The sequence below is a fragment of the Pongo pygmaeus genome, chromosome 1 (assembly GCF_028885625.2).
Source record: "Pongo pygmaeus isolate AG05252 chromosome 1, NHGRI_mPonPyg2-v2.0_pri, whole genome shotgun sequence".
Lineage (NCBI taxonomy): Eukaryota > Metazoa > Chordata > Mammalia > Primates > Hominidae > Pongo > Pongo pygmaeus.
The window spans coordinates 170,967,645-170,980,537 of NC_072373.2; the positions used below are offsets into that span (position 1 = coordinate 170,967,645).

General features: G+C 40.1%; 1 protein-coding gene across 11 annotated transcripts in view; it reads right to left on the bottom strand.

The window, feature by feature from the left end:
- Positions 1-12,893, bottom strand: part of FGGY (FGGY carbohydrate kinase domain containing) — a 464,965-nt gene that overhangs the window by 404,088 nt on the left and 47,984 nt on the right. For all 11 annotated transcript variants that reach the window (XM_054485483.2, XM_054485541.2, XM_054485491.2 and 8 more), the window contains one exon: positions 11,488-11,639. In XM_054485483.2, the coding sequence (XP_054341458.1) occupies positions 11,488-11,639 (152 nt within the window). The remainder of the gene's footprint in view (positions 1-11,487; positions 11,640-12,893) is intronic.

The following is a 12,893-nucleotide window of genomic DNA, read 5'->3' on the forward strand; positions in this document are numbered from 1 at the left end:
AGCCATCAGGAAGACTGGCAACAGGTAAGCCAGGCATGCGGTCTTCAGCACTACAGTCACATGGCTGGCTTCTGGCTGGCCAGGGGACATGAATTCATTTAGTAAATGTTTATTGAGTATTTTTTCAATGCCAAACACTGTGTTTGGCTCTGGGGATATAAAACAGTAAGGTATGAAAAGATAGATTTGGTCCCTGCTTTTATGGAGCTGAAAATCCACCAACCCAAATGAGGAAGAAACATGGTACAGCAGAATAACACACACACACACACACACACACACACACACACACACACCAGAATTTAGAGCCAAAAGGACCTTCATTAAGATCCAAGGGACTTCATTTGGCTCCAGTTTAAGCCCAAACGACCTTCACCAAGATTTGATACCTGTAGAGAAGTCATTTCATCTCTTTGAGGCTTGTATTCATCTGTAAAATGTGAGAAGTAGTAATATTTATCCCACAAGGTCATGTCATAGATCATATAAAGGAAATATTTATGAAAGTCTGCCATAGCCATAAAGTGAAATTTTTAAAAGTATTATAATAATAGCTGACATTTATTAAATGTTACAAGGTATCTGGCCAATAACTTTTTTTTCTTTTGTCTGCCTTTTAAAAATTACTTTGCTGGACTATAAAACTAAAAGAATGCAACACATATTTGGTATAAATCAAATATGCAAATACAGGGTAATAAGGAAAGCATTCACTGTCCAGGTAGATGAAAGCAAGCCATCAGCCTCAACATTCTGTGTATTTAGTTACAAGTCCAGTACCCACCCTGGAGAGAAAATCCGCAACACATGCCCTAACAGCAGCTGACAATACCGTCTTCATTCCTCAAAGGCTGGGAGGAATCCGGTCCAATATACGGGGCCCTGGTATAAACATTCTAAAGAAAGGCTTTTTGATTGAGAAGATGAGTCTTGGATTCTCCTAGGGGGCAAAGAGAGCAACTTAAAGTGGTATCCATCACAGGAGTCCAAAGACACAGTGGAGAGGCCCAGAGGAGTTACTGTCTCAGTCTAGAGCCTTCACTTTGCATACAAAATAAGCTGTGACTCCGGTAACAGGACTGCAGCCAAGGGGTGGCTCTAGGATGGAAAGGAACAGTAATGCTCAAATCTCATTTTCCACAATAAGGAAGAGAAAATTAACTTATGTTAGGCATACAGTGAACCTTTAGTTTGGAATGAAATGATTGGACAAAAGCACCTAGCAATCAAAAATGGCATGAGATGATTTAATAAGTTCATCCGCTCATTCATCCACCCATCAAAATACATACTAAGTTATTAATGTTAGAATTTAAACAGTGCTCTGGAGGCTAGGGACATGAGGTAAATAAAGCACAATATAATGCAATAAATTCTAGGGTAGAGATAAGCATAGAATGCCACAGGGGACAGAGGGTAGGACCCTAAATCAACACTAAGTCAAGGAAGGCTTCCTGGAGGCAGTGAAGGCTGAGTTTTGAACTATTATTATAAGTTTCCCTGGTGAAGGAAGAAATTACTATAAGCTTGCCAGGCAGAAGGAAAAACCTGAGCAAAGACCCAGAGTTGTGAGAGAATACGGGCATGGAATCATGAGAGCCCTGGACCAAGAAATTCGCCACCTGGAATGCCTTTCCATTTCTCTAAGCGCTTGCTAGAGGAAAAGTAATGATAGATTCCTTGAACAAATTCCCACAGCCTAAGTCTCAAATTCAAGTGCTCAGAGGGGTAGGGCTGAAAAAGGAAATGAGTGTAGCAGGCTGGGTGGTGACTGCTGCAAAATGAAGAATGCCGACCCCTTCTAAAGGCAGCCCCTATTCAGCTCCAACCGATCTCTTCCACATGGAAGTGTGGACCCTGTATTGCCAAGTTCTTTCATTATTTATTCAGGAAAATAAATAATCTGAATTTTCAGATAAAATTTCTCAATTTTTAAATATTGGAAACTAATTTAAAATTGTTTATTTATTTATTTTTTTTCCAAGCACATGGTAGGTCAAACTAAACCTGTCTGGGGACCAGATTCAGCCAGTGGTCTGCCAGCCTGTAGCCATGGCAAGTGGGAAGAAATGAGTGCCCTTTAAAAGCAGGCAGTGAGAGGCAATAGTTAGAGCCCAGGAGCTGGAGGCAGATTGGACTAGGTGAGAATCTGGGCTCTACAACTTACTATTGTGTAGCTTTGGGCGTGCTACTTAAATCCTCTGAGTCTTGGTTTCCTCATACTGCCACACAGATACAGTAAAACAGCATGCTGTTATACTGTGTCACTAAAGGGCAGAGATAAAATTCTGCCTGTGAAGTCCCTAGCTTGGTGCTTTTTAGGAAAATAAGCCCAAAAAGAAAAAAAAAATCCCTTGCTCAATAATGAAGCGTTGTCAACCAGAAAGGTTAGCTATGACTACAAGCTTTGAATGGAAAATTACTAAGTAATAAAAGCATGAGCATTGTGCTAAAACAGTAGCAAACTCTTCCAACCATGAAGAGTGTACCAGTATTAATGTTTTTTTGTGTGTATATGGCCAGTCTTTTTTTCCATACTGATAGTTTCTTTAAACAAATGTATTTATAAGACTGTTCATTAGTCTTCTAACTTTTCTTCCCTTTAACATTACAGTATGTAACAAACCTGCACGTTGTGCACATGTACCCTAAAACTTAAAGTATAATAATAAAAAAAAACAGTATGAACTTTGTTGTTGCTATACAAATATTTACTATCTACCTAGCACATATGCCAGAATGATTTTTTTAAGGTCATAAAACATACTGTGTCACACCCATGTTTAAAACCCATCAACCATTTCCCACTGCTCTTGGAATAAAACTCAAACTCTTGCCCCTGGCCTCAAGGCTACATGCAGCAGCCCTTGCCCACTTCGCCAAACCCCCTCCTACGCCTCTGTGCCTTGCTCATACCCTCCTGGCCCAGCTGACCTCCTTTGGTGATCTCATGAGGTGCTTTCCTCCCCCACAGTGAATCTGTTGCTTCTCCTTCCTAGCTCATCATTCAGGTCAAACAAAAACTCCCAAGAGAGGCCCACACTTGCTATGCCAAATCTGTTGATCTGTGTTTTTCCTTCGTAGCATTTTCCAGAAAACAAAATTACTTTGTGTGTGTCTATTTTCTGCCTCTCTACACTAGACTCTAAGTTCCCAGAAGCCTACCCCAGGGCCCTTGTCCCACTCATTCACCTTGGCATCCCCAGTGCCCAGCAAAGTGCCTCTCACACAGGAGACATTCAGTATTTCTTAAATGAAACAATGAAGCTACTGACCATTGTTCACAGCCTCAGATCCTCCCAAAGCCATCACCCACAAACTTCTTCCCTAAACTAGTTTATGCAAAGCCTGCAAAGCAAACACTGGAAGAGGCAGTAGAGCAAAATGGTGATGAGCCCATACTCTGGATGTGAAATGCCAAAGTTCAAATCCCAGACTTGCCACTTATTAGCTGAGTGACCTTGGGCAAGTTGCTTAAAGTCTCTGTGCCTGTTTCCTCATCTGTAAAAGACAATAAGGGCACAGTGGCTCACACCTGTAATCCCAGCACTCTGGGAGGCCGAGGTGGGTGGATCACTTGAACTCAGGAGTTTGAGACCAGCCTGGGCAACATGGTAAAACCTCATCTCTACAAAAAAATACACAAATTATCTGGGCATGAAGGTGTGTGCCTGTAGTCCCAGTTACTCAGGAGGCTGGGGTGGGAGAGCTGCTCAAGCCTGGGAGGCAGAGGTTCCAATAAGCCAAGATTATGCTACTGTACTCCAACCTGGGTGACAGACCAAGACCCTGTCTCAAAGAAAAGAAAAGAAAAGAAAAAGACAATAATTATAGGGTAGCTGTGAGAAATAAATGAATTATCATGGGTAAAATGCTTAGAAAAGTACCAGATGTATTAACAAGCACTACATACTCTTTAGCTCTTATTTTCATCTATTTTCTTGTTCTGCTCTTATTGCTTGGTTGCTCTGTATCTTTATTCTTTAACTAGACTGTAATTTCTTGGTGGCAGAGACCACTTCTGGATTCCCACACTGAAAGTGCACAGGTTCCCATAAGGTAGCAGATGGGGGAACAGAGCTAATGGTGTGGCTCTTGACATGGGTTTGCTTACATAGTATGAGACCACGAGTAAGTTATTTAACTTTTTTGAGCTACAGTTTCCTCATCTGGTAATATAAAAAGAGATAATATCTGTCCCACAGACTGCTGTAAAGATTAAATAAAATAACTCTTGTGAAGTAAAAACATTCTGAGACTGGTGGCATTAGTAAATGTCAAGGGAAACAAGTAGAAGGTACTCAAGTAAGTTAATCAGCTTTACAGCTCAAAGTTGGCTGCCTTTGGAATTGGTATTACACATAGGATGTGGGTGATTCAAATAAATGAATGACTCTGAAAGTATGTTCTGTGCTCTTCTATTCTCTATTTTCTATGATTGTCTCTAGAAACTTTGATGATGGTTTCTAGAATTTTCCTTAATAAAACAGGAAAAAACATATCACTCATTATGGCCAGCCCCATGAAATAAGATATTTTAGTCTTTAAAATTATCTCAGTTAGTGATAGGATGTTACTGAAATACCCATCAGTAGAAACAAGCACTTTTAAACACAATGATAATGAAAATAAAGTAGTATTTGAGTATCTACTATATAAGCCACTTTACAAATATCTCACTAACTCATAACTCTACAAGACTGATACTATTGTCCTCATTTTACAGATCAGCACACTGAGACTCAGAGAAGTTGATTTTAGCTTGTCCAAGATCCCACAATTGGTAAGTGGTACAGAAAGATTTAAATGCAAGTTTGGCTCCAAATCCTGTACTGTTTTGTATAGATTTGTGTTATATCTCCCAAAGTTCCTCAATATCTTGTATTAGTGCTACTGCTAAGACCTGATGAACACAGTTGAATAGTAATTAGATGGTAACTAACTAAGAAAGACTAGTTTCCACCATACTGCCATCTATTTAAATGATGGCATTTCAAGGAAAGAAACTTATATTGTCTATCTTTCATGAAGTTTCAAGATTAGACTAAGGTTTAAGATAGAGAAAAGATGTTATTATGTCATCAACAAGAGTGACAAAATAAGGCCAAATAAGGTTTTAAAAATTAGCTTTGTCCAGCCTCTCATGTTACAGAAAGAACTAGAAGAACCAAGCTTCCCTGACCTGCAGCAGGGTTTTCTTTTCAGCAGTTCCTACTGCAAAGCACTCAAGTGACAGCTTCCACAGCTAGCAGGAAGTTATCAAACCACCTCTCTAGCCATCCAAACCCCCAGGTTCCCCCAAACAATCTACCAATTGGAGAATCATTTCCTCATTTTCCCAGTATGTTATCAGGAGGACAGAAGCACAGGGGCACGGACAGGGGAGAGAGAAGCAGCTTGTATATTTCCTGAATCCATCAACAAAATCCTGTGACATTCCAGACAGTTGGTTCCAGAACTTTGGAATAAGCAAGGAAAATCTCAAACTATAAAATGATTAGCTTTCTGCTCTGCTGACAATGGCAAAAGAGGAAATGAGTTAAAAGACAGCTTGGAAGATCTCCATGTAGCCCCTACAAGCCACGTTAATTACCTCCCATTAACATTGAGCTGTCAGGATCCACATCAGCTCAGCAACTCTCTTGACCTTCCTCAGTCTGCACCTTGTTACCCTACAATGTTTCATGTTTATAAAGATAGGAGACCCCAGCTGCTCAAGCCTGACAAAACTTAATTTACATTTGGCCTTCATTAAGATGAGAGTCAGAATCATTGAGACCAAATGGAAAAGCCAGACTGCTGGGGGTTATGAAAAATTCAAATGGCATTTTTCCTTTTATCTGACAATTCTTATTAAGGAGACAAATGTCAACCTGAAACACATAAACTTTAAATGAAAAGGACATGATTAAATTCCATATTTGCAGGACTAGGACCCAGGTGACTTTGTCCAAGAGCTACGGTGGTCCTAGAACATCTCAAGACAGATAAAACCCCAAATTCTGCCCAACTCCCTCTGACATCTGACTCTAGGCTAAGGACAAGGAGAAGATAAATGACAGCAATAACGAAGTGAGTGGTCAGCTCTGACTCCTCCATCTGACTCACTCCTCACAGCCAATTAGTGTCAATGTCCTATTGATATTATCCTCTGAAAATTTCTAGGACCCATCTCCTGCCATCTCACAGTGCCTCATTCAGGTCTCATTAGTTCTCCCATGGAGTACTGTAACAGCCCCTTATTGAGTTACTGAGTCATTCAAATTATTCAGAAAGTATGTACTGAGCACCTACTATGCACTAGCCATTTGGTTAGGGACCGAGACATAGCAAAGAACAAGGTGGACATGATCTCTATCCTCCTGCAGATTACAATGGTTGGAGCAAGCATTATATAAATCACCACAAAAATTGACGTAGCATTACAATTTATGAAAGATACAATGAAGTAAAATTATGAGTGTAATAACAAGAGACTCTGATGTATTTGAGGATCAGGAAAGGCTTTTCAAGAGCAAAACTAAAACTGAAACCTAAATGATGAGGAAGAACCAGCAGTGAGTAGAGGGAAGAACATTGTGGGTGAAAGACTCAGCATTGTCAAGACCAGGGGTCGGCAAACTTTTCATCTGATGGTCCAGATAGTACATATATATTCTGCCCTGTAGGCGATATAGTCTGTCTCAACTACTCAGCTGTCACTGTAGTGTGAAAACAGACATAAACAACACATAAATGGATGAGTGTGGCTGTGTTCCAATCAAACTTTACTTACAGCCACTAAAATTTTAATTTCATATTATTTTCATAAGTCACAAAATATCATCCTTTTGATTCTTTCTTAACCACTTGAAAATGTAAAATCATTTACATTTTCTCAAGCCATCCAATAACAGGCAGTAGGCCAGATTTGGCCTGGGTGCCATAGTCTGCCAACCTCCAGCCAAGACTCATGTAACAAAGAACTCTAAGTGGATTCCTGTAGATGGGATATAGTGAGCTAGGATGTAAAAGACAAACAGTGAGGAGAGAAGAGGAGGTAAAAATGACATCATGCACCATTTTCTAGTCCATGTTTCAGTTTCTGGAATTTATCTAATAGAGCAATGCAAAGCCATCAGAGTGCTATCATCAGGGGAATGAGAAAACTGTAGTTCTTACTCCCCCACACACATTTTCTCACTCTAATCCAATCTCCACATGTCTGCCAGTTACCTAAGCCAGCCCCTCCCTTGCTTAACAACCATCAACCAATCCCTATCGCCAAATAAGCCCTTAATAAGCCGAACTCAGACTATTTACCTGGCCTCATCTCCTGCTATGCTTGCTGAAGCACCCCAGCTCATGCCCTGGGACTCACCCACCATATCACAGATGAACCACAGTCTCTCTTCAGAATATCTTTCCTATCTTCTCTGCTAGGCAAAACCTCTACTCATATCTTGAGGCTCCTGTCAAACTATTGCCTCTGGGAAGCAAATCCTTTTTCCCAAAGCACTTTGTATATAGCTATATCACAGTGCATAGTACATTTGATGGCTCTGTTTTCATGTCACTCCTGCATCCACCCCATTCCTTATGCTCCTCTACCACTATCCCTAGTGGACTCTGGGCTGCTCAATGGTAAGGTTGAATCCTTATTGTCCCCATGTCCCCAGTGCCTATCGCAGTTGCTGGTTCATAGTTGAGCTCAGTACAGACTTCCAAGAATTAAAGAATGAAGAAGGAGTAAACACATGACAGCTTGATGAACTTAGAAAACAGAATCTCATGCTTTTATTCTGAACGGGCACTTGAGCAGCTCTACTGAATCTATCAAACTTCCCTGTGTCTCCCATCATAGCATTAAAAACAAAGGTACCATTCCCTGATTCCCCAAAAGTGGATGCTTTTCAGGGTAGAGGAGCAGAGCTTTTGGAATTAAAAGTGGTTTCACAAGTTCCCAGGCCACTAACATTAGCATCACCTGTGAACTTGTGTTAGAAATACAAAATCTCAAATTTTCAGTCCCTATCCCAGGGCTATTGAATCAGAACCTACAGTTCAGCAAGATCTCCAGGTGATTCATTTACACATTGAAGTGAGAAGCACTATAGCCCTCCTGGTCAGGCTTTAAGAAGATGCTAAAACTGACTTTAGAAATCTCTTTAATTTTGATTTTGCAATCATGTTAAAGCCAAACGAATTCTCAGCAAGAATTCCTGTACATGCTTACCAAAACACACCCCACACTAAAGGCTTACTCAGAAAATTCTGAAAGAAAATTGATTTTTAAAAATAAATTAATATAAGATGTTCTCAGAGGGTCACAAACACTGCCATGTAATCTAGACTTTAACTATTTCCTATGGGATTTATTTAGTGCAGTTTTATCTCAAGTGCGAGATGGTGAATCCTGAGAGGTTCGTGCCAGATATGCATTTAGATCTCCTGGGATATAGGCTGCAGCTGGCCACATGGCAAGTGCTCTAGAAGGCCCTGACGCTGAACCAATGACCCTCTGCCCAATCCTCTTTGCTTAACTCAGTATAACTTTTCTTTCTGTGTTGCCAAAAAAGGTGATATATCCAATCCAAACTTGTTGATATAGCAACAAGTTTAGGCCAAATTGAAGAAGACCACTGCCATCATTCCTGGTCCTACGCCAAGAGCCATGCTTCACAGAGGGATTTTACTACTGCATGACATGATGGAATAAGCTGAGAGTTGGAGCCCAGCAGACATGGATTTAAATTCTGGCTCCATCACCCATTTGGGAAAACCTCCTTAGGATCATTTTCCTGTGCTATCTACCAGGCAGAGATTGATAGGATTAAAATCAACTAATGCTTATACAACTCAAAGCAGGGTACGGGGCAGCACAGAACAGTTCTATATTCCAATTTTGTGTTTCAGTATATACCCGAGTCAGGTTTTCAAACTGGTTAATACAACTCTCCCACTTTATACATGAAGAAAGTGAGCCCTGAAATAAGAAGTGCTTTGACCAAAGAATACAATTGTTGACAGTAGAGTCAGAAATAGATTCTTGAAAACTCCTGACTCCTAAGAAACTCTGTTTTCAAACTCTTAGCAACCACAGAAGCCTTTACGTAGATTAAAACTTACAAAACAGCTCAATATATAAAACAGCTAACAAGCCAAGCCTGCTTTGATTGCTGAAGCCCTTCTTTCCTACCACTCTCCTGCCCCGTGACGGCAATCCTTAGGCACCCTCTCAGCAACCTAAGCTCTCCCCATCTCCATTTACAATCTGAGTAATACAAGACTCAGCCCACCTGAAATCTCAGAGCCAGTAAATGAATCACAGCAGGTCATGCTCATTAGATGGATTCTCTATTTCTCCAGACCACCTAGAGGTTTTCAAGTCCTTGAGGTTCCCAAAGGACTTGAACTTTCTCACACATCCATCTCTAATGGGAACCATTAAGCTGACATCACCATTCTCCACACTTCAGAAAGGAGTCCTAACATCTGGAAATGGAAGCCACCTGCAAGTGCTTTGACCAGAGATTGCCATATCATTTAAGGATGAGAAACTCGAGCGCAGGTGGGATGAGAAAGGGAAAGCCTAAGATGTCAACAAGGCCAAATATTAATAAGTTGGGGCTAAAAGTGTACAGAATAGGAAGGCTCTGGTCAGAAGATATGGACTTAAATCCCACCTCTGCTGCTTTCTCATTGGAATGGTAATTAACCTCTCTGAACTGCAATAGAATACTGGGTATTAAAAGAATTGATTTTGTTCATATCCTCTGCCCACTTGTTGATGGGGTTGTTTTTTTCCTGTAAATTTGTTTGAGTTCATTGTAGATTCTGGATATTAGCCCTTTGTCAGATGAGTAGATTGCAAAAATTTTCTCCTATTTTGTAGGTTGTTTGTTCACTCTGATGGTAGTTTCTTTTGCTGTGCAGAAGCTCTTTAGTTTAATTCGATCCCATTTGTCAATTTTGGCTTTTGTTGCCATTGCTTTTGGTGTTTTAGACATGAAGTCCTTACCCATGCCTATGTCCTGAATGGTATTGCCTAGGTTGTCTTCTAGGGTTTTTATGGCTTTAGGTCTAACATTTAAGTCTTTAATCCATCTTGAATTAATTTTTGTATAAGGTGTAAGGAAGGGATCCAGTTTCAGTTTTCTCCATATGGCTAGCCAGTTTTCCCAGCACCATTTATTAAATAGGGAATCCTTTCCCCATTTCTTGTTTTTGTCTGGTTTGTCAAAGATCAGATAGTTGTAGATATGTGGCATTATTTCTGAGGGCTCTGCTCTGTTCCATTGGTCTATATATCTGTTTTGGTACCAGTACCATGCTGCTATAAAGACACATGCACACGTATGTTTATTGCAGCACTATTCACAATAGCAAAGACTTGGAACCAACCCAAATATCCAACAATGATAGACTGGATTAAGAAAATGTGGCACATATACACCATGGAATACTATGCAGCCATAAAAAATGATGAGTTCATGTCCTTTGTAGGGACATGGATGAAGCTGGAAACCATCATTCTCAGCAAACTATCACAAGGACAAAAAACCAAACACCGCATGTTCCCACTCATAGGTGGGAATTGAACAATGAGAACACATGGACACAGGAAGGGGAACATCACACACTGGGGCCTGTTGTGGGGTGGGGGGAGGGGGGAGGGATAGCATTAGGAGATATACTTAATGTTAAATGACGAGTTAATGGGTGCAGCACACCAACATGGCACATGTATACATATGTAACTAACCTGCATGTTGTGCACATGTACCCTAAAACTTAAAGTATAATAATAATAAAAAAAAACGAAAAAAAAGAGAAAAAAAAGGCACAAAGACATCAAAAAGATACACTTTTTCTGAGATTGCTTCTTTGCTGATTTTTCCTTCCACCACGACATCTAAGATTAAAAGAGAAATTGATACTTAAAAAAAAAAAAAAGAGAATTGATTTTGGATGGCTGGGCACAGTGGCTCACACCTATAATCATATCACTTTTGCAGGATCACATAAGGCCAGGAGTTCGAAATCAGCCTGGCCAAAATAGTGAGACCAAGTCTCTACAAAAGAAACATTTAAAATTAAAAAAAAATGATTTTGGAGTCAGCCAGTCTTAGGTTCAAATTCTGGTTCTGTCACATATTTACTTTGTCACTTTGAGTGAGTTGTTTTATCTCTATGAACATTCGTTTTCTTGTCTACAAAACAGACACCCTAAAATAAACACCACACACAAGAACACTTCATAGGGTCGTTGGCCTTCAAAGAGATATTGTGTACAATACTTGTCACAGTGCCTGGTATGAGTTAGGCACATAAAAATAGGTGTGATTTAACTGCACTGTAATCAATAAAATGGGATCAACCTTCCTCCTAGTTGCTGGGAAAAATCAAACAGAACCGATTTTAGCAGGGTGCCTGGTACCTACAGGTCCACAGTAACAGGAATCCTCTACTATTGTTGGTATCTTCTCTTAGACTCTATGCACTCACCTCTTTCAGCCACAGAAGTTTCGGGGCCTGCATTTCCACAGACATCACCCCGCCGACATACTGGAGGACACTGTGCTTGGTCTCATTGATCCTGTTGACTTGACTGACTGCTCGATGATCCAGCCACATGATGACGTTTCGATGGGAATCCCCTAGCAGAAACGAGAGGGAGATGCAGATGGACACACATTCTCTTCCTTCTAATTCAAGGGAACAATTATGGATTCCCAAGATCAAAATGCTATGTACTTTCTATAATTTTATGTAACAAGAGTGTGCAAAATGAAAGGATACCAGCAAGGCTGATGAAAGCACTGTCCCCAGGCCTGGAATTTCCCGTCCAGTCATGTGTTCTCTGACCATGACCTTAGAATAAATGTCTACATTAAAAGCAGAAAAACATCTACCAATTAATTATATTATCAAGTATTCTCTCTCAACTTCTTCCCTTCCTTTCTTATTCCTTCTGTTCTAGAAAAACTTTTCTGAGCATACATTCAGGAAAGGTGTCTATGAAATAAGACTAAGACAATACTTTCTAAGATCTGTCTCCTTTAAATATGGATAAATACTTTGACGGTATAATACATCTAATAGCTACACAATGGCATTTAACTGCTTATATTCCCACTTTTTCTGGTCAGTTTAATTAAAATTAGTTTACTTAGGTGTTTTTTTTTTTTCCTCATTTGGTTGGCTTGTTTGCTGGCGTGCAAAGCTCATGGGTTTTGGAATTAGGCAGATCTAACAGGGAATGCTAGTTACAGATGAAGATACAGTTACAGATGAAGATGTATAATTCAGTAAGTTTTTAAACAAAAGATAAGGCACATAAAGGATATGGCAAGTACTTCTCAGAAAATAGGCCCTCAGGAGGAGTAAATCATAAGGAGGAGAATTTAAAACCAGCTGGAAAAGGAGCACTGCCCCTCATATCCTGCCTCACCACCCTGTAGTCCACACAGTAACTCCTTATCTCTCTCCCCAGCCTCTGTTAATTCATCCTGTACCAATGGGCAAGCCAGAAATCCTTTAACAGCCCTCTGACACCTCTGATGGCAAAAGGTGCAGAACAGCAATTAATATACCCGAGAGATTATTAGGGCAAAGAGAAAAGAAACCCAGCAGTTACCAAACCAGGTATTATTTCACACACTATTTTATTTAACGGCAAAGTAACCGCAGCACTACATATCTTGCTAATAGTAAATGTTTGTAATGTGTGTTTGTCTCCCAAGCCCTGTGCTAAACATTTTACACATATCATCACATTTAATCCTCAAAACAACCCTCTGATACAGGTTTTTAACCCCTGTTTTTCAATGACAGACTTGAAAGTGAAGACGTACCCAATGTCTCACAGCTGGGAAATGCACAAAGTGTGTTTTGGAACTAGATCGGCATAA